We start from the raw sequence: 24,088 nt of genomic DNA on the forward strand, positions 1-24,088 counted from the left end.
CTTGAGTTCACCATACTGGGGAGACCAGTCTTGAACCTCTTTGGGTTGCCTTCCACTCCCCAGTGCCATCCCATTTCCCCCCATATGTATGTGGTGCGGGATACTGGGGCTAAGGCTTTATTCATGACAGGCAGGGACTCTGCCGCTTGAACTACATCTCCAGACTTATTTTTTTCTTTGTGGGACAGTGCCACACTCTGTTAGGGTTATGTAGATATGAAACTCTAAGCTCTCCCCCAAATGATCCCCACCCAGCCTCCCAAGTGCTGGGTTTACAGTCTGTTAACCACCATGCCTAGCCCTTTCCTAACACCTTCAAGAAAGAGAAATCCTCCTGCCTCCACTTCTGAGTACTTGGGGTCATGGATATTAAGCCACTGTAATCAGTTTTTATTTTCTTAATCATTGAACTCAAGGCGATCCTCCAGCCTCAGCTTCTAGAATACTGGGATCACAGGCCATCCTCCAGCCTCAAGAATACTGGGATTACAAGCCTGAGCCACCATGCCAGGCTTATATATCTGAATGGAGTAATCCTATCTCTCTTAATCCCCATTTCTAAGCACAGTGTCAGTTTATTATACAGACCACCAAAGGAGACAAGTCTTGAACTCCTGCAGAAAGCTAACTGGCAAGCCGCGGGGCAAAATGTCTTGGGATATCTTGCGAGGCATGTTTTTTTGTTTCCCTTGTTTTTGTTTTTTGTTGTTTTGGGGGTTTTTTGCTTGTTTTTTTCTTTTGAGGGGTGTTCGGGACAGGGTTTTTTCTGTGTAGTACTGTCTGTTCTGGAATTCACGTTGTAGACGAGGCTGGTACGGAACTCAGAGTTATGCCTGCCTCTACCTCCTGAGTGCTAGAACTTAAAACATCAGCGCCACCATGCACGGCTGTTTCGGTTGACAGGCTCTCACCATGTAGACCTGGCTAGTCTCGAACTGGCAATCCTCGTGCTTCAGCCTTCCTAGAAAGCATCACTTCTGCCTGGTCGCCCCTGATGGAGTGGATTGTGTCAGGAACCTTTCGCTTGCCAAGGTTCTAACCTCCAGCTCTGGTCGTTCTGCACCTCCCTCCGGGTTAGAAGCTGAGCTCCCAGCCAAGGCTCTCCTCCGTGGATTTTCATTGGTCATATTCTCTGTCTCTCCGCCTTCTCGAGCTTCTGCCGACCAATCGCGTTAACAGGGTGGAGTGGAACAGAGTGAGGCGAACGCCGATTGGGTGGCTCGGCCCAGGAGGGCAGAACAGAGGCCCGCGGTTCATACTACGTACGAAGGGCAAAAAGGAGATCCGGTACGGAGGCCGGGGGATTCCAGCGGAGGAAGGTCTCGGGACTTCTTGGAAAAGGGGTCCGGACTCGAACCTGGGACCTTCGAGTAAGTCCCATTCGCTACTTTGCGCGCTGTTTGCAAACCCACCATCCCGCCGTTCAGACAGGGAAGCGGAAGCCTTGCAGGGCGTCAGGTCGGGGTTTTGGGGTGGCATTCCAGTTGGTCTCGAGATAGACCCTTGGGGAGGGTCTTCAACCCTCTCTAGAGCCAACTCTTGCATCAGCCCAGCGAGTGAGCTAACCAACCCTGAAGGAAAAAGAGGCCCAGAGAGGAAGTGAAACTCGCCCAGGGTCACACAGCCTGGAATTCCGTGTTCCAGGATCGGGTTCTTGACCCCTGCTTCTCTCACAGTTACTTGCTCCTCTGTATCCCTCTCCTCCAGGGCATCCTGAGTCGTCTCCCAACTTGTCCCCAGTCCATCTCGAGCAGATCTGGCGAACCGAACCTGGGTGTCATGAATGCCAGGCAAATCAAATGCTCTCTACCACCGAACTACTTTCTTGTTTTTTAAACATATGCCACAGGTGGCGTACCGCACTTCCTTCATACTCTGCCTCCCAGAAATGGGTTCCCAAGCCAAGAACCCAGCCCTTGGGACATAACCCTTAAAAACATGAGGAGGCTAGAAAAGGCGGGTAGTGGTGGGGAATAGACATGGCTCAGCTGTTAAGAACTCTGGTTTCTCTTGTAGAGGGCCTGGGTTTGGTACCCTGCGCCCAGACGGTGGTTTACAGCCATCTGTAACTCCAGTTCCAAGGGATCTGTCTCCCTCTTCCAGCCTCCACAGATACTACATGCATGTGGCCATGCAGTCTCAGGTCTAACACTCAAACCCAATCAGGGCTGGAGAGATGGCTCAGCGGTTAAGAGCAGTGGCTCCTCTTCCAGAGGTCCTGAGTTCAATTCCCAACAACCACACGGTGGCTCACAACCATCTGTGATGGAATCTGATGCCCTCTTCTGGCGTGCAGGCCTACTTGTAGACAGAGGATTCATATACCGAAGAGATAAATAAATCTTTTAAAAATATATAAATAAACGTAGGCAACTCACACGTTTGTGATCTTTGGAATCCAGAGAGAAATGACCCCCTCATTTGTCTCTGACCTCCACATATGGAAACCCCTTCCATATATAAACTAAATGAATGAATAGGAATTTTTAAGAAAAAAAAAACTACATTTGCCATTCAGGGGTCTCAGGTGGGAGTTTTTCATATCATGCTTTCGCTTTTAATTTCCCTTGCTGTGTTGGAGACCTGTCTTGCAGTTGTTTTGGGGTACAAAGAATCCATAGTGAGAACTTGGCCTGCTGCAGGTTTTGTAATCCCAGCTGCCCCCACCCCCCTAACCCTCAGCAGGAGAATTGCAACTTAAATTCCAGGTCCCCTTGGGCAGTTTAGCAAGATTCTGTCTCAAAGTAAACAGTGTTGAATCTGATCCCCCGTACTGCAAGAATAACTTGTGTGTTTATAAATTCTTGCACTAGGTGTGGAGGCTAGAGGATCAGAAGTTCTAGGTCATCCCAAACCACATAGTGGAAAACTTAAAAAAAAGAAAAGAAGAAAAGAAAAGAAATATATATAATCACAGCTCAGTACCTCCACGCCTATAATGGCAGGATTTAAACAGCTAAGAGAGAGGGTTGACAAGAGTCCCTGACCAGCCTGTTCTGTCTTTACACAGTGGTTGAGAATGGATATGATGCCCTGGGTCATTATGCATTAGTCTCTATTGTGTAAGGCATCATGAGCCTTACATCGCGTTAACAGGGTGGAGTGGAACAGAGTGAGGCGAACGCCGATTGGGTGGCTCGGCCCAGGAGGGCAGAACAGAGGCCCGCGGTTCATACTACGTACGAAGGGCAAAAAGGAGATCCGGTACGGAGGCCGGGGGATTCCAGCGGAGGAAGGTCTCGGGACTTCTTGGAAAAGAAGCCGGGCGGTGGTGGCGCACACCTTTAATCCCAGCACTTGGGAGGCAGAGGCAGGTGGATTTCTGAGTTCGAGGCCAGCCTGGTCTACAAAGTGAGTAGGACTACACAGAGAAACCCTGTCTCAAAAAGCAAAAAAAAAAAAAAAAAAAAAAAAAAAAAGGCATCATGGGTCACCATGTGGCCAGGCTGCAAATGCCCGTAGTCTGTCTAACAAACATTTAGAAATGTCCGTATTGGGAATATGTGGCCCTTTTGTCACTAGAACCCTGTCAAAGAGTCTTGGATTAATAATAACCTGGTCCCTGTCAGATAAATACTTAGGGACAGATTTCTGGATCAGATGGTTTGTGTGTCTATCATTTTGAGGATGGTGACCACGGAGTTTAGTGTCCGACGCCTATCAGGCAATGAGATTCTGAGCCTCCTGATTGGACCCTCTGGAGCTCCTTGCTGCCGTCAGCCAATTGCCAGGTCTTTATGATCCTCTGTGTGTCTCTCCAGCCCATCCATCCCTCAGAAATGTCTCGTGGTATCTGGGTGTCCCTTGTGCTCAGAACCAGAAGATAGCCCTGTGAGTAAGAAGGAGTCCTCTGGGCACTGCGTAGTTTGCTCCGTGGGTAAAGTATTTGCCAGTCAAGTCTGAGGAGTTAAATACAGGTCCTTGGCACCCATGTAAACCTAGACACGATAACATGTAACTGTAATCCCAGTGGTCATACTGGGACATGGGAGGTAGAAATGGAAGAATCTCCAGAAGTTTCCTGTCCAGCTAGCTTGGCTTGTACAGCAGCAGAAACCAGGAAAGTGTTATCTCAGTGCGGAAGGTGACTGCCAGCACCTGAGGCTGGGCTCTGATCTCCACATGTGCTTGCATGGACATGCTCCCACACAGAGACACTCCAGGAAATGAGGAGCAGGCTCCTTGAGGTGGGACGTGACTGGGCTTGGGCGAAGGAGGAATCTAGAGCCTTGTGGTCAGGTGGGCAGAGCCTGTATCTCAGTTTTCAGGTCTGGGAGAAGACATTGGGTCCAATGGGAGTGGCTGTCAGTTTTGAGCCTCATCCCCACAGGCTGTTTTTTTCACTGGACAGTCTGTTACACATTATACAGTCTTAAATTTCTTGTTGGTTAGCTTTTTTGAGGCAAGCTCATGGCTGGCCTCCAACTCTTAGCACGCTACCCAGCTAAGCCTCCAGTGTGCTGGGATTATAAGCGTGCTCGCCTGCCCAACACATACCTTCATCCTAACTTTATAGCTCTTCCTTCCTTTCTTTCAGATCAGGCTGGCCTCGAACTCTCAGAGATCCCCCTGCCTCTGCCTCCATATTACTGGGATTAAAGGCATACTAGCATTCTCTGCTTCAGTTTGTTTTTGAAAGAAGAGGAAGCTGGGTGCAGCATGCATGTCTTGGCTAATATCTCTCTGTAAATCCAGCTCCAGGTAATTTGATGCCCTCCTCTGACCTCTCTCAGGGTGACATCCATGTGTTTCACAGACATACATGCAGGCACAAGACCAATACACAGAAAGTAAAATAAAAAAAATAAATCTTAGAAATCAAAAACAAAGAGTGGGCTGGGTGTGATGGTACACACTGGGTTAAGCAGGACCACTGAATGAAGAAGGAGGTTCTGCAGGATTGCAGGATGAATTTAGCCTTCTCAGCCTCTCAAGGACCAAACCCAGAACCACTTTATTGTTACCCAAAGGGCACCTTTAGCAAGTCAGTTTCTGCATGCTAAAACCTCTTACTGATGTAAGTGCTATCTGAAGGAACCATTACTTAAGCAATTCTCAGCCATAAGAGACTTCTAGGTTTACCAGATATGTCTCAGGACTAAGTTGTGTAAAGGCTCTGAGAATCCTTCAAAGAAACAACTCTTGGATAACAGCCACTGACTATTTACAAAAGGCTACTTCAAAGCCTCGGTGCTATCACCCTGGAATTCATGGCAGATACAATGGCTCTGCTAAAATTCTACTTTAACACACCTTTAATCTCAACACTCTGGGAGGCAGAGACAGGTAGGTCTCTGAGTTTGAGGCCAGACTGGTCTACAGAGTGAGTCCCAGGACCAGGGCTAAACAAAACAAAATAAATAAATAAATAAAAACAAAAAAAATCTCAAAAAACAAAACTTGTTCATCACAATATGACTGGTAGCACAGGATGACTGAACTTCAGATCCTCCTGCCTCCACTTCAAGTTCTAAGGTTCCAAGCTTGTGTCACTATACCTGGTTTCTGTGGTGCTGGTCATGGAATCCAGACGTTTGTGTATACAGTCTACCAGCTAAGCTTCATCTCCAGCTGCCCGCCCCCAAAGTGAGTGGACAGCTACTCCCCCATGGGTTTTTCCAATCCTGAAGCCTGAGATGCAAGCCCTACCTCCTGGCCTCAGACAAGCCAGGTTCCCATTTGAGAGAGAGAGAGAGAGAGAGAGAGAGAGAGAGAGAGAGAGAGAGAGACTGTGTATCTGTGTCTAAGTGGGATGGAGCACACCTGTGGAAATCAGAGGACAGCCTCAGACATTGGGCTGCCTCTGAGACAGGGCCTCTTGTCTTCCCTCTCTCTCAGTCTCTGCTGTGGAATATTCACATGGGTTAAAGTCAACAGAAAGTCTTTATTAGCTGGCTACTGACTACACTAGGTACTTGACATCCCAGGGTAGCCCTGAGCCTTTCTCATGGTGAGCTTTTAAGCAGAAAACCCATATTCAGGGTAGTCATTCGTCTGTGAACAAGAACACTTAGCCAGAAGCAGAAGTACATAAAGTAAGAAGAAAGGTTATTATGTTCAGAGACTTTCCCAGAACTGTGGGCTTTGGGGGACTAGGCCTTTGTTGTAGTTTTGGCTGGTGGTGCTGTCTCTGTGCTGAACTTTACAGCCTGAATGGTACTTCCATCGTGGAGTCAGTTAGGCTAAGGTCTGGGGCCTCACTGTTAATCCAGTCAGAATGAGAATTAAAGGCCTGGCCAATGCTGACAGCAGAGTGGTTAACCAGGGAACCAAGAGCACAGAGACTGGTAACAATTATTCCCCAACCATGGAAAAAATTCTTTTAATTATTCCTGATCAATTAGCCTAGAAACAACAGGTTTCTTCCAAAGCCATACGTAGGGATTTTTTTGTTATTGCTGCTGCTGCTGCTGCTGTTGTTTTATTTTGTGTTTATCATGAGACGTCTAAGCCTTTCCAATTTTGATGGACCATTTTTATAAGGGAATCTTACTTGTTTTAATTCAGAAACTGAAACTTTTAACACCTCTAAGTCCTAATTAACCTCTGTACTTAGTTTGAAAAGCATTGTAAGAGGCACATTTAGTCAAGCCCACCAACTCATCTCAGAGGCCCAGTAATATTGTTGTTATCCATATGAATTAACCCATAAGGCACAAAAGCAGATATCAAAATAAGGGGACATGCCTAGGTTAAAGGTTTCGGCATATTAGACAAGTGTTAACTATAAGTCCTCTAACGTTAATTTAGGCTGCCCCCAGTCTCAGAGTTTTGTCTGGCCATGGGCTGACAGTCTGGTTTGTTTCTGTCCCTATGGTCTGGGAGTCTAAGCTAAACCAGCAGTCCTGGCTGATCTCTGGCTGGGAATAATTAACTCTATCCCTTAGGGTCCCTTCCTGTGGCACAGAGTCTGATCCCTGAGGTTTTTCAGGAAGCCTCAGTTTCACAAACCCAATTTTTGCACTGGAAACTCCTCCCTTGTGCCTGGCAGCTAGAGGGCCCAGCTGCAGGGCACGCTTAGAAATGTAAACTCTGCACTCCTTTCTAAAAAAAGAAAAAAAAAAAAAAAAAAAAAAAAAAAAAAAAAAAAAAAAAAGGACATATTTTCTCCAGTACAAGAAGACATTCAAAGTGGGCATTAGTGCACAAGTTGCTGGTTTATGGACACATTAACTAATACTTGCCTATGTATCTCTTTCTTAGTTCCTAGGCCTGGGCCTGAGGACCATGGGGGTTGGACCATTCATTCTAAACCTCCATTCATTCTAAACACAAGTTTCAGGAGGAGGTAGAGGGGAGGGAGTAGAAGGATCTAGGGCCTTACAAAACCTTAACCTCAGTGTGTCCGTAGTGTGGAGACAGTCCATTTGGGAGCAACCCAATCTGGGGACTAGTTCCTGGGGGGGCATCTTAGCTACTGTTTGAGCAGTTTCAGTCAGGTTGAGAAGGCGTCTATCCACCCTGGAAAGGCATCCTCCCCCAGCAGACTGGATCTTGGTGAAGTCAGTTCTCCCAGAGTCTTCAGGGGTGTTGGTTTCTCATTTAGACCCCTTTTTGGGTAAGGGCTGTCTGTTTTGGATTCATTTGAGCACAAACCTGGTATCTGGCTGAGACACCCATGTTAGGCTATCCAGTCTAGGTGTAACATAACATGGTCTGAGCAACTCAGATAATTTTGTGGACCCTAAGTGAGTAGCCCGGTGAAGATTAGTTCCCAGCATTCCTGCAGGTTATTTTCTGAATGAACTTTTGCTGTGGTGTCCTCTTTCAACCTGTGGGTTTGAGCTGTCCATTTCTTCTTTACCATGGAGTGTAATGCAGTACCCGGTTGTGGCATGACATCATAATATCACACAGCTAGGTCAGCAGCCCAGCAGTGGAAGACAGCAATTTATAGGAGAAGCTAAATAGGCTATAGAAGGACCAAGTTTGGTTTGGGGGGTTTTTTCCCCCTTCCCTTCTCTCTTTTGCTCTGGCCCTGCTTGCTTCATCCCTGCCCAAAGTACGCTGTAGCTGTTTTCAGACACCCATATGAGGGCATCAGGTCTCATTACAGATGGTTGTGAGCCACCATGTGGTTGTTGGGATTTGAACTCATGACCTTCTGAAGAGCAGTCAGTGATCTTAACCGCTGAGCCATCTCTCCAGCCCCCCCCTTTATTTGTTTGTTTGTTTGTTTGTTTGTTTGTTTGTTTTTCGAGACAGGGTTTCTCTGTGTAGCCTTGGCTGTCCTGGAACTCACTCTGTAGACCAGGCTGGCCTCGAACTCAGAAATCCGCCTGCCTCTGCCTCCCAAGTGCCGGGATTAAAGGCGTGCGCCACCACTGCCCAGCTCTCTCCCCCGCCCCCCATTTTTAATATCCTTTTTTTCCAGTGGTAAGAAAGCCCTCTTGAAGGTCATACTGTGGCGTGCCCAGTAGTAAAAGCACACAGACTGACAGTCATGTATATGGTGGAAGGTTTTTCTTTTTTCCTATTTGAGAACCTGGGTCAGATTACTCATTTCTGTTCTCTGAGTTAAGATACCTGGCTTAGGCCCAAGTCATTTCAGGTAACTCCCACAGTTCCCATGTACCTGGTTTTATCTTTCATCTCCTGACAGTTATGGTGGAGCGCCTGCATCATCGGGCAATAGGGCAGCCAAATTGACGACTTTGGGTTTCTCAAACGCAACTCAAGGATGGGCCAGGGGTAGGGCCTGGTATTGGGTCACACAGTCGTTAGACAGCTAGCATTCTGGTGCTCCTGGAAAGGAGGGCCTCAGCTGTGCCCTGGGTGCTGTCAGTATAACATCTGTCTTAATCCAGAGTTAACCTGTTTGCTTTCTTTTATTAGGCAAGCAGTAGCTGCTGCAGATCTTAAAAAGGTGAGCCGTCCTGTGCCTGCAGGGTCCAGTTGTTTAGATGTGTACAACTCAAGGTATTTCCATGGCCCCAAAGTTTGGGTTAAAACCCCTTTGGTCTTTTGTTTAGTCTTAGTCCAGATTATGGTCTTAGTGCCCCTCTTCTTTTGTGCTGGTGTATAAAAAAGAAAGCTTGCTATTTCCACAAACTCTGGGATTCTTGAACCTGTCTCTCGGTCCTTGGAGTTGGGATCTAAAGGACAGTAGCCATCCTACTCTGAGACAGGCTCCTTTTGCCTCCCCTCAGCTGGTAGCCGAGATAGGCAGCCTCTGAAGTACAAAGCTGGGCTTTCTTAGCCGACACTCTGTAGCCCAAGGTCTGCAACTCTGGCACAGTCCCTCGGTGGCCCTTTCATATTCTGTTTTTCTGGGAAACCTGACAGAAGGGCAGAAGTCTGGATGTAGTATCTTTAAGTTCTGGGGCAACCTGGTCCAGATTTATTTCCTGTTGTAACCTCCCACTGGGTCTGTCCATTTGACAGCAAAATGGGTTGAGTCACCTTTGCCAGTGGGAGGTTGAAGAAACACATCTTTCAGGTTAAAGAGTGTACACCTGTTTCTCTGGAAGAACCAGGCTCATGAGATTCAGAGGTCCCAGGTGTCTTCACAGGTAGGAGAGTGTGTGCCAGGGTGACTGGCAGGGCCCCAGGATACCTGTCTCTTCAAGCCAGGCAATATGGACTGCAATTTCCCGTTTTGTTTCTGAGGTCGTTGTTGTTTAATCACTACTGTTTAATCATGAAGGATGTAGCTGAACTAGTTAGTTGAACAATTATAGGAGCTTGGTGTTGGACCAGTCCTGTCCTGTGGTGTTTGGTTCTGCCCACACCCCTGGGAGTCTGTTGCCAGTCTGAGAGATTTTACAACTATATCTTTTCATTGGAGGCAGAACTTTGAGTGAGGAGATATCCTTCTGACAGATGGTAAGACACTCAAATTTTGCTGGGTATCTGTAAATGTAATTGTGTCTCATCATCAGAGAAGGTTACAGTGACTTTGAGTCTATGCAGAAGGTCTCGTTCTAATCAGCTCTCTGTTGTTAAACACCTTTGAGCTGCCTCAAGACACTGGGACCTGCTTATATCTTTTTTTTTACATTTATAATTTTTTTTTTTTTTTAGTATCTGAGGCCAACTGGGTGACAAAGGAAATCTATTTAGCAACTGTCTTTAATCTTTCTAAAAAGTACTTAGTGAAAACTGCTGAAAGTCTCCTTGGACCGAAGGGAAAATCTGTTCTGTCCAGGCTGTGTTGTCCAGCAGCCTCCTGCCCAGCCCGGGGCAGGATTTTTATTTTGTTCAGAGAGAGGTGAGTTCTACATTGTGAAGAAGAAAGACGTGAGCTTTCTCTTTTCCTGAGGGCTCAGCCCAGGGGAACTTTTCAGCTGCCCTAAGGCTGCTTAGAGTGGGAACAGCGTGGAAGGAGTGATAACTGGGGAACTATTCCCCTCCCTGCTTGGGGGGCGGGGGGCAGCTGGATGAGAGGCCTGGCCTCTCCCCATCTCCACACAGGGACCAACCCTGCCTGTGAGCAGGAGTCAAGCAACAAAACAAGGAAGAGCTCTTGCTCCTGGAGTAGGACAAGAGGGGGAGGATTTGTGGGGGGGTGGGGGTGGGGGGAGGGTGTCTCTGGGTGACCTGGCAGAGACAAAAGGATTTTGGTCCCCAACAGGCGGGAGCACAGGTCTTAAACGGGGTGGAGGGAGGGTCTTACACCAGAGAAAGCCACAGGTCAATACAGGGAAAGAAAACTGATTGATACACTTAGAAAGACACACACAGAGAGACAGACATACAGTAAAAACAACCAGGAGTGGCCACCATACCTTCACACACCTTGGACAGACCGAGAGGTCCATTGGTGTCTCACGTGATTCCCGGACACTGGATCGCCACTAGCAGCGTCTGACTTTTCCTATGTGTCCAAACAGAAGATGTCTTAATCAGATTTACCTCAGGAGGTGACAGACCAGGGGAATTTCTAATTTGTTTCCAGAGGGGCATACGACCCCTCTGAAGTGTTAGGCAATGATTGATCAGAGTGAGTACTAAGGACCTAGAACATCTCAGGCTGTACACCCCTAGGGGCTCATGACCACCACACTCTTCTGTGGCGGCAAGTGGATCGCATGCACGCACCTACCTACGCACGCACGCACGCACGCACGCACGCATGCACGCATTCAGGTGCTATTGTAAGAATGTAAGAATTTCAGGTCTCAGCTTGAACTTAAAATTAAAAGATCCTTAAGTTGAGTTTCGGTTTACACTCAAACATTACCTGCACCCCCAACCCCCCCAGGCACATCCTGGGATGAGCACATTCCAAAGACTCAAGCACACATTCCAGGAAGAAGGGCCCAAGATAAGTGTTTATGAGGGAGATGAGCCCTCAACACAGTACAACTGGGTAAACAGAAACCACTTAAGCTAACCCTCATTGTTACAAAGATACGTGCAAATCTGACTTACTTAGAAACCAGGCCTGGGAATGGCTGTTTGAAATCTTGTTGAAATCCTTTATGGTTATTGTTTCAGAAGTAATTAACTGTCCTTGTAAATTCTGTGAAAATGGTATATAAACTGCCCTTAGCTTTAGTTCAGGGTTCTTCTTGCCTGCATGCAAGAGAACCCCAGTGCACTGGTCATTATCAATTTATCAATAAACCTCATGTTGTTGCAGTGAATCCCGTCTGTGGGTGTTTTTGCGGGAACGCATCCCCCAGTTTTGGATCTTTAGGTCCAACATTGTCTGTGTGCTAAGCTTTACAGCCTGAATGGCACTTCCATCATGGAGTCAGTTGTGCTAAGGTGTGGGCCCTGTTACAGTTCCCAGGCCTCCATATCCCACTGAATGAGTAAATGATGAATGAACACAAATCTCCACGCAAACAGTGGGAGAGAACTGCATAGAAAGCCCAGCTGGAACCCTCAGTTGTGCAGCACCTCAGAGCCCAGCAACAACACAGCCTGCAGGGGAGCTGGGTACCACATGAGGTTGCTTATGAAACCTCAGGGCCCTGGGTACACAGACAGAGTAGCAAAGGAATTCAGGCATGCCTGGGTCTCACCAGGCCTTTGAGCTCCAGATCATTTTGGTACTTAGTTTTCTCCCTTGTAAAAGTGTAACTTGAAAAAAAAAATGAGGGGCAGTGTTTACTGGGCAGGTGACTTTATCAGCCTGTTCTATATTTTTCTTTCTCTCTTCCTCTCTCTCCTTCCTTCCTTTCTTCCTTTTACTCCTCCTCTTTCTTCTGCTTTTTTTTTCTTTTGAGACAATTTCTCTGGCTGTTCTCCACTCACTCTGCAGACCAGGCTGGCCTTGAACTTTTAGATTCACCTGCCTCTGCCTCTGGAGTACTGGGATTAAAGGAATATAACACCATTGCCTGACTCATTTTCTTTTCTTTTAAATTGTGGTAAAATACATGTAAAATTTACCATCTTAGGACCCAGGCTCAATTTCCAGCACCCACATGGCACCTTACAACCATGTATAAGTCAAGCTCTGGCAAATATGAAATGCTTCTCTGTTCTTTGTAGGCATTACATATACGTGCAGCCAGAACACTCATACAAACACAATTAATGTGTGTGTATATGTGTGTTATAAATAATGTAAATCATATTATATAATGTCACATTTTATATATTATATGTAAAATGTGTATTATGTAATATTTTATATATAAATTATGTATTAGATGTTATACATCTTAACATAGCTATAACAAATATATAGTATATTATTATGCAATATGTATACTATATAATTATAATATATATAAATTTACCCACTTAGGCTGGAGAAATGGCTCGTTCAGTAAAGTACTTGAAATGTACGTAAGAGGACCTGAGTTCCACGCTCAGCACCTGCATAGAACGTCAGGGCTGGGCCTGTGACCATGTAATGTTACCACTGGAAAGGAGCAGGCAAGAGGGTCCCTGGGCTCACTGTCCTGCCAGTCTAGCTGAATGTGGGAGCCCCGTTTCCCAGGGAGAAGCCCTGTCTCACAGTACAGAATAATGGCTTCTAAGCAAAGACAACCATTTTTGTTTGTTTTTGTTTTTTGTTTTTTGGTTTTTTTTTTCCGAGACAGGGTTTCTCTGTATAGCCCTGGCTGTCCTGGAACTCACTCTGTAGACCAGACTGGCCTTGAACTCAGAAATCTACCTGCCTCTGCCTCCCAAGCACTGGGATTAAAGGTGTGCACCACCACTATGCAGCTAAGACACCCATTTTTGACCTCTGTCCTCCACACATACATGTATCACAAAGTAGAGTGGGGAAGGAAATTACATTTCAAAAAGTTAGTTTTGGACAATGGGTGAGATGGTTCAGTGGTTAAGAGTACTGGCTGCCCTGAGAAAGGACCTGGGTTCAATTCCCAGCACCCACATGGTTGCTTGAAACTGATTGCAACTCCAGTTCCCAGGGATTCGATTCCCTTCTTCTGGCCTTCATGGGCACTGCGTGTACATGGTACATAAACGCACATGCAGACAAAACACACACATATAAAAATAATAATGAAAAATGAAATAATGGCCAGGCAGTGGTGGCACACACCTTTAATCCCAGCACTTTGGAGTCAGAGGCAGGCAGAGTTTGAGACCAGCCTTATCTACAGAATGAGTTCCAGGACAGCTAGGGGTACACACAAAAACCCTGTCTCAAAACAACAACAATAACAAAACTTGGGTTTTGGAAGGAGAGTCTCATGTAGCCAAAGTTGGCCTTGAACTTTATGTTTCAGTAGGTGACTTTGGCACCTGATCTGTGCTGGCTGGAATTTCACGTCTGTGCCATCTCAGTGGTTTATGTGTTGCTGAGGCAAGCTCTCTGCCAACTGGGCCACACTCCCAGTCCTCTCCACTATTTGAGAAGAAAGGTGACTTTTAGCATGTCAATGATGGCTGTTAATCATCACTGTTAATCTAGGTTCCAAACATTTTTATTCCCCCAAATGGAAACCATTAACAGTCATGTAAATTCTCCCTTCTCTGTCCCCTGGCCGTTTACATTCCTGGTATTGACTGTACTGTTCATTTCTTCTTTTGTTTTATTGGTTGTGTGTCATTGTCATTATTTCTGGCTTTTTTGTTTTAACTGTGTGTGTACGCGCGCGTGCACACACATTTTTCCTGCATATCTGTGCTCCACATGAATGTAGGGTAACAGACAATTGTGAGTCACCATATGGGTTCTGAGAATCAAACCCTGGTCCTCTGCAAGAACAGCAAGTGCCCTTAACCACTGAGCCATTTCCCCAGCCCCGCAAGTACTTATTTTATAAGTGGGGGGGGGGGGAGGTGAGTCACATATGGAGGTCAGAGTTCACACCCTGGGGATGTTGATTCTCTCCTTCTACCTGGTCCAGTCAGCCACACGTTCTTAGGTTCATTGGCAGGCACTGTCACCCACTGAGATATCTTGCCAGATCTGCTTTTAGCTTCTTGAGACTCTGCATCCCACTGACTTGGAACTCAGGCTCACGCTCAGCAATTGTTGCCGTCCTAGGCTCTAGGATGACAGTGCCAGCCACCATATTTGGCTTGTTCTGGTGGTCTCCTATGAATAGGTCATGCAAGTGCATTGGTGTCTTTCACTAAGTATAACATTTGGGGGGTTCTCTATGATGTAGCACATGTTGGGCTTTTGTTACTTTCTGTAGCTAATTAGTATCCATCCTGTGGGGACCCCCCTTTCTTTTCAAGACCCAGAAAGAGTTTCAGCAACAGTGTTTTATACAAGGGTAAGCGGAGGCTACAGGGAAGTTTTGGCCAAGCCGGCTACTAAAAGATCTCAAAGAACCTGGCATGGTGGCACATGCTTGCCAGCCCAGAACTCAGGAGGAGGAGGCAAGAAGATTATAAGTTTCTGTGTAAGCGCAGCCTGGGCTAGCCACATAGAAAATCCCTGTGGCACTTATATTTTTGGTTGTGATTCTAGCCTTTAACAGCTGAGTAGTCTTTCCAGCCCCATAACTCCCACCCCACCTCCGACCATGGCACTTTTTATCTCAGAGACAGTGTCCAAGATCTGTATGTCCCTGAGCACATCACCTTACTGTTAAGACTCAGTTTCCCCAGAGGTTGGAGGCCTGCGTGAGCTCCATTAGGGACAGGTAGAAAGAGGTCACAGAATTACTTGCTAGCGGTGTACAGCCTTGGGAGAGGAGAAGGGTACAGTCTGAGGGGCTGACACTGGGGACGAAGTAGACATACTCAGAGAAATCTTTGGGGACACGTGCCCTCACCAGAGAGCTGGGCGGGAAGGAGGGAGAGAAAAAAAGGAGGAAGGAAGGGGAGAGGAGGAGGGAGGGGGAGAATGGGAGGGAAGAAGGAGAAGGGAAGGGGGGACAGAAGGAGGGGGAGAAGGGGAGGGGGGAGGGAAGTAGATAAATAAAAGCAGGAATTCCTGGCCAATAACAGTGGGTGAAAAGGCCCGGAGGTATGAACAGGAGGACAAGGTGCACAGGCCACAGAACCACCTGTACAGGCCATCGATGAGTCCCTGTACAAAAGTCCCTACCTGACCCTGCCTACTGTCCCTCTGTCCACCCCCAGACAATGGCAGCAGCCAAGGCTAGCCTTGGCCGGATCCTCCCAGAGTCCTCCGCCCTGTTCCTATGTGACATGCAGGAGAAACTTCGAGACAGAGTCCTCTACTTCCCACAGATCGTCTCAATGGCGGCTCGGATGCTTAAGGTACAAGACAACTTTGTGTTCCCAAGCCTGAGGAGTGCGGACTGAAGCAAGCCTTCCTCCCCGAAACACAGGATTCCAGGCCCACTCTCGTCCCTCAGACTCAGGGAATCTGGTTGTCAGCCCTCATCCTTGGGTCCCAACACAATGTTTTCCCTCCTATACAGGTGGCCCGGATATTAAACATCCCTGTCTTACTGACAGAGCATTACCCACAAGGCCTGGGCCCCACAGTCCCTGAACTGGGTGCTCAGGGCCTGCGAGCCATGAGCAAAACATCCCTCAGCATGGTACCCCCGCTTCAACAGGAACTGGACAAAATGCCCCAGGTGCAGTCCGTGCTACTCTGTGGCATCGAGACCCAAGGCTGCATTTTGGTGAGACTCTTCCTGGAATGTCTAATCTTCCTGCCCTCCCTATGTCCTTGCTTCTGACCTGGGGCCCTGGCCTTGACCTGAGACTTCCTCATCTGCTATTTCAGTCTCCACTTCTGGCCTGGGATCCCCATCTCCCCTATGGGGCCCAGTTCTGCTCATAGTCTCACCTTGATCCCTCTCTATGCCTTAGAACACAGCTCTGGACCTCCTGGACCGAGGGCTACAAGTTCATGTCGCAGTGGATGCCTGCTCTTCTCAAAGGTGAGATGGTCACCTTATGGTGGGCATATGTTGGGGACATCTGGGGCACTGGTCATGTGTGTCCTATTGTGAAAGATGTTTCCTTAGGAATCCCAACACACAGACACCTACTTACCCCAGAAAGGGAATGGACTACCTACCAAAGTAACCATTGCACCAATGTTGAACTCAGTGAGCCAGTGAGTTATTTTTTTAATTATTTTTTTAATTTATTTTATGTACTTTGGTGTGAGGGTGTCATATTCCCCTGGAATCTGTTGTTAACCGATACCTATGAGCTGTCATGTGGGTGCTGAGGATTGAACCTGGGTCCTCTGGAAGAGCAACCAGTGCTCTTAACCACACTGGGCCAGTGAGTTTTTACTGGGGTCACTAACAGGAGTATGGATGAGTGGTGGACTCAGAAACAACGGCTTCTCTGAAGGGCCCCAGTCAGCACAAGTGTGGGACTCAGGAGAGCTGCAGGCCTGGCTTCCTCTGCACAGCTTGCAGACAGTTCAACTGTCTGAGAACCTCTCCTTACAGCGAAGTCACTCTCCCCAGCTGCCCTGCAGCCGGTCAGTTTCCTGACTGCCCCTGTTGTTGGCCCCTTTTATAACGCAGGATAAGAGCCTCTGAGACGCTCCAAAGTTTCTTCTTTCCTGGGCATGTGGCCTTTTAAAATTTCATGTTATGTGTATGGATGTTTTGTTTACATATTTACATATATGTAAACAAAACCACATGCACACTTGCAGAAGTCGGAAGAGAGCCCCAGACTCTCTGGAACTGGAGTTACAGTTCTTGACCATGAACTGCCATGTGGGTGCTAGGAATTGAACCTGTGGTTTTTGCAAGAGCAGCCAGTGTGTGTGTGTGTGTGTGTGTGTGTGTGTGTGTGTGTGTGTGTGTGTATATAAATATTTATATATATATATATATCTTTTATTTATATGAGTATACCAGAAGAAGGAATCAGATCCCACTACAGATGGTTGTGAGCCACCATGTGGTTGCTGGGAATTGAACTCAGGACCTCTAGAAGAGTAGTCAGTGCTCTTAACCGCTGAGCCATCTCTCCAGCTCCACGGCCAGTGTTCTTTTTGTTGTTGTTATTGTTTGGTATGGTTTGGTTTTTGTGTTTTGTTTTTTTTTTTTTCCGAGACAAGGTTTCTCTGGGTTCCCCTGGCTATCCTGGAACTCACTCTGTAGACCAGGTTGGCCTCAAACTCAGAAATCCACCTGCCTCTGCCTCCCAAGCACTGGGATTAAAGGCGTGCGCCACCACTGCCTAGCTTGCAGCCAGTGTTCTTTACCACTGAGCCATCTCCCTAGCCCTGCATGTGGTCTCTTGTTTACCTTCTGAGCCTTACCTGGAGAGAAGGAAGGTTCCAGTTGAGAGAAAAACTGTACAACACAGATGTGGCACAGCGTAGACACGCGCCCTCTCTCCTGCTGCTCTGTCCTCCGTAGTGAGATGAACCGGCTGATGGCACTGTCCAGGATGAAGCAGAGTGGTGTCTTCCTGTCCACTAGTGAAATGCTGATTCTCCAGCTTTTGAAGGATTCTGCCCACCCACAGTTCAAGGAGGTAAAGGCCCTCCTCTGTCACCCAGGCATAGAGGACATATTTTTCTTCCTCTTTCCATGTTTTTTTTTTAGTTTAACTTTGTTTTATTATACATTTTCCCTGTATATATGTCTGTGTACCATTTGTGTGCATGGTGCCTAGTTGCCTTCAAAGACCAGAAGAGGGTATTGGATTTCCTGAACGGAAGTTATAGATATTTGTGAGCTATGATGTGGGAACTGGGAGTCAAATCTGGGTCCTCTGGAAGAACAGACACTACTCTTAACTGCTGAGAAATTTCTCCAGCCCCATTTTATTTTTTGAGACAAGGCCTCATGTAGCCCAGGCTGACCTCAAACTCCCTCTGTATCTAAGGATGACGTTGTCTTTTTGATCATCCTACATCTACCTTCTGTGTGCTGAAATTATAGCTGAATACCACCATGCCCATATATTTATGTATACATATGCAGGTAAAACACATATACACATAAGAATATGAATATATATATATATATACACATATATAAAATATATATATAAATATATAAATATATTTATTAAATTTATTAAATTAAATAAGTTAAAATATATTTATTAAATATATAAATATATTTATATATTTAAATATATAAATATATAAATATAAATAAATATATATGTATATGTGTATATATGTATATATACATACATATATGTATATATATAAATGTATACATATATACACATGTGTATGTATATGTATATATATACATATATGTATACATATTCAATTATATATATAATTACACATATATACATATATATGTATACAGATTCAATTATATATTGTATATATAGATATATATACAATATATAGTATACATATATAATATATTAATATATTATATATAATATATATGTATACATGTTCAATTATATATATATTCATATTCTTATGTGTATATCTGTTTTACCTGCATGTATGTGTGGGGACAAAATGCACACAGTTCCTACAGAGGCCAGAAAAGGACATCAGATCTCGATAGAACTAGAATCACAGTCAGTTTTGAGCTACCATGAGTGCTAGGATTCCAACCCAGGTTCTCTAGAAAATAGGCCAGTGTTCTTAACTGGTAAGCCATCTTCAGCCCCCACATTATTATGTTTTTATTTATGTGTATGCGTGCGTGCATGTCCAGATATGCACCCCATTAGACCACCTGGAGCTGGGGTTACAGGGGGCTGTGAGACACCGACATTGGTGCTGAGAACTATATCCTGGTCTTCTGTAAGAGCAGCAAGCATTCTTAACAATTGAACCCTCTCTCTGGCCCCATGCTTTTCCCTAGCTCTGTGGCTGCCAAGAAAAAACCCTACTGACTGTATCTCCAACCTTAAACTGTATCTCCAACCTTAAACTGTATCTCCAACCTTAAACTGTATCTCCAACCGTCCTTTTAAAAAAAAAAAAAAAGTGTGAGTGCAGGTATGTGTGTGCATCTGTGCATGTGTGTGCATGTGTGCACATGCGTGAGCTTGGGCCATGCAGTGCATGTGCAGGTGTGATTAAAGAACAACTTTTGGGAGTCAGTTCTCTCCTACCTGATGGGCTCTAGGGAATTGAATTCAGGTGGCTGGGCTGGAATTGAAAATATTTTCACCTCTTAAGGAATTTTGCTGAGCCCCTTCCTCTTCCTCCCTTTCCCTTCTTCCTCCTCCCGATTCCCTCTTTTCTTTCTTTTCTTCTTCTCCTCTTCTTCCTCCTCCTTCCTTCACTACTTTTTTGATTTTTGTTTTGTTCTGTTTTCTTTGTTTGGTTGGTTTTGTATTGTGAGACAGGGTTTCTCTCTGTAGCCCTGGTCATCCAGACTAAGCTGGCCTCAAACTCAGAGTACTGGGACTAAATGCATGTGCCACCATTGCCTGACTTTTATTATTTTTAACCAGGATCTTGATCTGTAGCCCAGACTGACCTCAAACTCCAGACAATCCTCCAGACTCAGCTTCCATGTTTTTCCTTTCTCAGATTGCTATGTTTATTCAAAACACTCTTCATGAGACTTAACCAGAGAACAAAGTCTCTGTTTGGCTTTTTGAGACGTCCTTTGTCAATGCAATTAATCTAAATCTCTTCACCTCAGCCTCAGACAGACTCTTCAGACAAGGGCAAAAAGCAGCCTCATTCTTCACCAAAATACCACAAGAACAGTCTCTTGGCCACACATTGAAATTCTCCTCCTTTGAAACCTCTAGAACCAGGCTTCCACAGTTCAAATCACCCTCAGCAACAAAGTCTTTCATCTTCCTACTAGGATAGCCCCACTTAAAACATTCCACTGCTTTCCAAATCCCAAATCCCAAAATCCACATTCTTCCAAACAAAAGCATGGTCAGGCCCATCACAGAAATACCCCAGTCCCAGTACCAACTTCTGTCTTAGGATTTTACTTCTGTGAACAGACACCATAGCCAAGACAACTCTTACAAGGACAAGATTTAATTGGGGCTGGCTTACAGGTTCAGAGGTTCAGTCCATTATCATCAAGGTGGGAGCATAGCAGCGTCCAGGCAGACATAAGTCTGAAGAAGCTGAGTGTTCCACCTCTTGTTCTAAAGACAGCTAAGAGAAGACTGGCTTCCAGGCAGCTTGGACCAAGGTCTTAAAGCCCACACCCACATGACACATCTACTCCAACAAGGCCACACCTTCTAACAGTGCCACTTTCTTGGCCGTACATATACAAAACCATCACAAATATGATCAAAATACTTTATACGAAGTCCTCAATTAATTAATTTTTGTTTGTTCACTTGTCTTTTGAAACAGGGTCTCTCTATGTAGCCCAGAGTATCTTGGAACTCACTCTCTAGACCAGGCTGGTCTCTAGTTCACAGAGATCCACCTGCCTCTGCCTCCTGAGTGTTAGGGTTAAAATGGTACACCATTACATCCAGCCTTAAAAATACTATTTCTTTTTTAAGCATCAAATCCAAGGTTGTACATGGTGGTGCATGCCTCTAATCCCAGCACTTGGTAGGCAGAGACAGGCAGATCTCTGTGAGTTCAAGATCAGCCTAGTCTACAAGTGAGTTCCAGGATAGCCAGGGGTTAAACATACAGAGAAACCCTGTCTCAAAAAAAAAAAAAAAAAAAAGCAAAGCCAATCTGAGAGGTTCAGGGAGATGGCCCAGTTGGTAAGGTGCTTTCTATATCAGCATAAGGATCTGCGTTTACATCCCCAGAATCCACATAAATGCTGGTTGTTGCAGTGAGAAGACAGGAGGAATCCCTAGTTCAAGGGGAGACTGACTGTCTTAGGGCTTCATTGCTCTGAGAGACACCATGACCAAAGCAACAACCTTTATGTAGTGACAATTTTGGAATTTTGGTTTCTTTAAAAACACAGAAATGCCGGGCGGTGGTGGCACACGCCTTTAATCCCAGCACTTGGGAGGCAGAGGCAGGCGGATTTCTGAGTTCGAGGCCAGCCTGGTCTACAGAGTGAGTTCTAGGACAGCCAGGACTACACAGAGAAACCCTGTCTCGAAAAAAAAAAAAAAAACCAAACAAACAAAAAAACCAAAAAAAAAACCACAGAAATATTACAAAAACGTGTTTTTGTTTTAAGCCCAGGTGCCCAGGTGTGAGCATATGGGGCCGCTTCGGATTGTCCACAGCGGCTGATTGATTTGCTTCGTGCTCTAGCAGACACATGGTTTTACCAGATGCAGATAGCTTCTGCAATTGTGTGATGATTTGGAATTATGGGAAATTTTCAGAGGGTGTATAAATGCCAGGGCCCTGACAGGCAGCATCAGGATCATTGTTGGTCATTTAGGGAGGTTGGTTGTAGTTTGTTAGTAGCCGTGGTCCAAGAAGAAACAAAAGGAAAGGAATTAGATTCAGAGAGTTTCCTACTTTTCTCTCCCCTCTAGCCTTGTTTCTCACCTGTCTAGTGTTAGGACATGGAATTGGGGGGATAAGGGTGGGAAAAGAAGAAGCCACAGAGTAGCAAAGACCAGCTATACTCTTCCAATGGGAAGCATGTCCTCGGGGCTGACTTAGGCTGAAGGGGTTTACTCCATTATTGGCGTGGCAGGGAGCATGGTGGCTTGCAAGCTGACATAGTGCTGGAGAGGCAGCTCAGAGTTCTACATCTTAATCTACAGTCAGCAGCAGGCGACTGTGTCACAATGGTGTAGCTTGAGCATAGGAGACCTCCAAGCCTGCCCCAACAGTGACATAGTTCCTCTGACAAGGCTACACTCCCTAGTAATGCCATTCCCTATGGGCCAAGCATTCAAAGTCTGTGGGAGCCATTCCTATTCAAACCACCACAGAAACCTTGTCTCAAAAAAGAAGGTGGAGAACAATTGGGGAAGAAGACACCTAACTTCATATTCTGAACATTAAAAAAAATAATAATTCTAATTCTGAATATTAATTAGAACAGGAATCTGGAGTTCCTTGTCTAGGAGATGGCTGGAACAAAGGTCAAGACCTGGGACTGAGTTTCCCATAGTCCAGTAATTATTGCTGAGTATGGCCATTACTGGGGTTGGGGAGGTAAAAAAGGAGGGAGTCTGGGCCATGCCCTTGGAAAGATTTGGGGTTTCGCAATAACCAAGCCATTGCCTCTCTCACGCACATCTGCACTACATAGCTACATAAACACATACACACATGTGCATATACACACACACATCTGCATATACATACCCATATACACATGTACACACACACATGCACTCTAACATACATCCACATACCCACATAAACATGTACACACACACACACACAGGACAGTCTGCAGACTACTACAAAGTAGTTGTCTAGCTTTGGCAAGGCCCTGGGTTCTATCCCAACCAAATCAACATCAATCAATCAATCAATCAATAAATAAATAAATCCCATGTGGAGAGAGTGTTTTCCTCAGCCGCAGATCCTGGGTGCATAGGTTAGGAGGCAGAAAAAGCCCCTCTCTTTGTTTCTAAACTTTGTTTTAAAATATCTTTTTTTTTTTTTTTGGTAAGGTATATTTATTATTTATTTTATGTATGTGAATACACTGTCACTTTCTTCAGACACACCAGAAGAGGGCATCGGATTCCATTACAGATGGTTGTGAGCCACCATGTGGTTGCTGGGATTTGAACTCAGGACCTCTGGAAGAGCAGTCAGTGCTCTTAACCACTGAGCCATCTCTCCAGCCCGTTTTAAAATATCTTTAATAAACGTTAACTATGCTTCGTTGAGAAAGAAAACAGAAACTGGCCACCATCAAATTGGTACCTCAGAATAGTCAAAAGATTTCGTTAGATGGCCTGGAGCAGAGCAGAGAAACCAGCCTTCACGAGGCCTATAAACAGTGGCGGGGTTTAACAGGGCAAGAGAAGTGGAAATGCAGGATTTGCTTTTTTTTTTTTTTTTTTTTTTTGGAGTAGTTTTCAGGAGATAAACTTGGCTGGACCCCTTGATTACCAGCAATGTGGTTGATCATTCCCGTCCCACCAAGAGAGCGTTGTGTAAATTCGTTGAGAGTTCATGGGCACAGTTTGGGTCTGTGTGTGAGGAAGCTGAGAGCTAAAGGAATGACCCAGGAAAGATGAGACTGGTGAAGAAGGGGGCATGTGGGTAGGCAAGATAACCTAAAGCAGAAACGTCTGCTCTTAGTGGTACCAGGGCAAGAGGAAACCAAGATGGCGGGCATCAGCTCAACCAGGCAAGGTGAGGGAGAGGTCACCAGAAAAACAGGGAGGACAAGTGGTTGACTGGAGAAGGGATGCTGTCAGAATAATAAGGGGGATCAAGATGAAGAGGTGCGCCTCAGATTCTGTATCATGGAGATAGGACTTCTTCACCTCCTCATCTCCTTTGCCTGCAGATTCATAAGATCCTCAAGGAACCAGTCCCAGACATCGGACTGTTAGGCTTCTTCCAAGGCAAGAACAACTCCCTGTTGCCCAACTCCAGGCCCTGACTTGAAGGAAGCACCCACCCTCCTTGTCACCAAGACATTGATGGATGACTTTTCCTTCATCCCTGGATCCCAAGAGTGGTGCAGTCCGCCAGGAGAACCGCCCCCGTGGGAGAGGAGGCGGGGTTATGTCTTCCGATTGGGCAGCTGGCCCCGGAAATGCAAATGAGATTCCTTGATGCTGGGTGGGAATTGGTTTAGAGAAAGGTGGAGGTGGGGCTGGGCCCCGGGCCTATTCACGAAGCGGGAAAAGGAGGGGGAACGAATGTCACAACTGGGACCCGGTCTCGGAGAATAAACATTTATGTGACTGAGGACCGAACCATTATTGG

The 24,088-nt window shown here is 45.9% G+C and overlaps 1 protein-coding gene across 6 annotated transcripts; it reads left to right on the top strand.

Annotated features, from left to right (window-relative positions):
• Positions 1–1,209: 1,209 nt before the first annotated feature.
• Positions 1,210–24,071, top strand: LOC143440826 (isochorismatase domain-containing protein 2B). Of its 6 annotated transcripts, XM_076927663.1 has the most exons (8): positions 1,210–1,370; positions 8,836–8,866; positions 10,024–10,210; positions 15,472–15,612; positions 15,777–15,986; positions 16,177–16,247; positions 17,700–17,817; positions 23,664–24,071. In XM_076927663.1, exons 4-8 carry the CDS (start codon positions 15,475–15,477, stop codon positions 23,757–23,759), a joined length of 633 nt encoding a protein of 210 aa, XP_076783778.1. In that variant the 5' UTR covers positions 1,210–1,370; positions 8,836–8,866; positions 10,024–10,210; positions 15,472–15,474; the 3' UTR covers positions 23,760–24,071. The 6 variants fall into 6 exon arrangements, with proteins under 6 accessions (XP_076783778.1, XP_076783777.1, XP_076783781.1 ...); XM_076927662.1 differs by lacking the exon at positions 10,024–10,210; XM_076927666.1 differs by lacking the exons at positions 8,836–8,866; positions 10,024–10,210 and adding an exon at positions 3,011–3,351 and having other exon boundaries at positions 1,213–1,370.
• Positions 24,072–24,088: the final 17 nt, after the last annotated feature.

This window comes from Arvicanthis niloticus, chromosome 30, assembly GCF_011762505.2.
Source record: "Arvicanthis niloticus isolate mArvNil1 chromosome 30, mArvNil1.pat.X, whole genome shotgun sequence".
NCBI lineage: Eukaryota > Metazoa > Chordata > Mammalia > Rodentia > Muridae > Arvicanthis > Arvicanthis niloticus.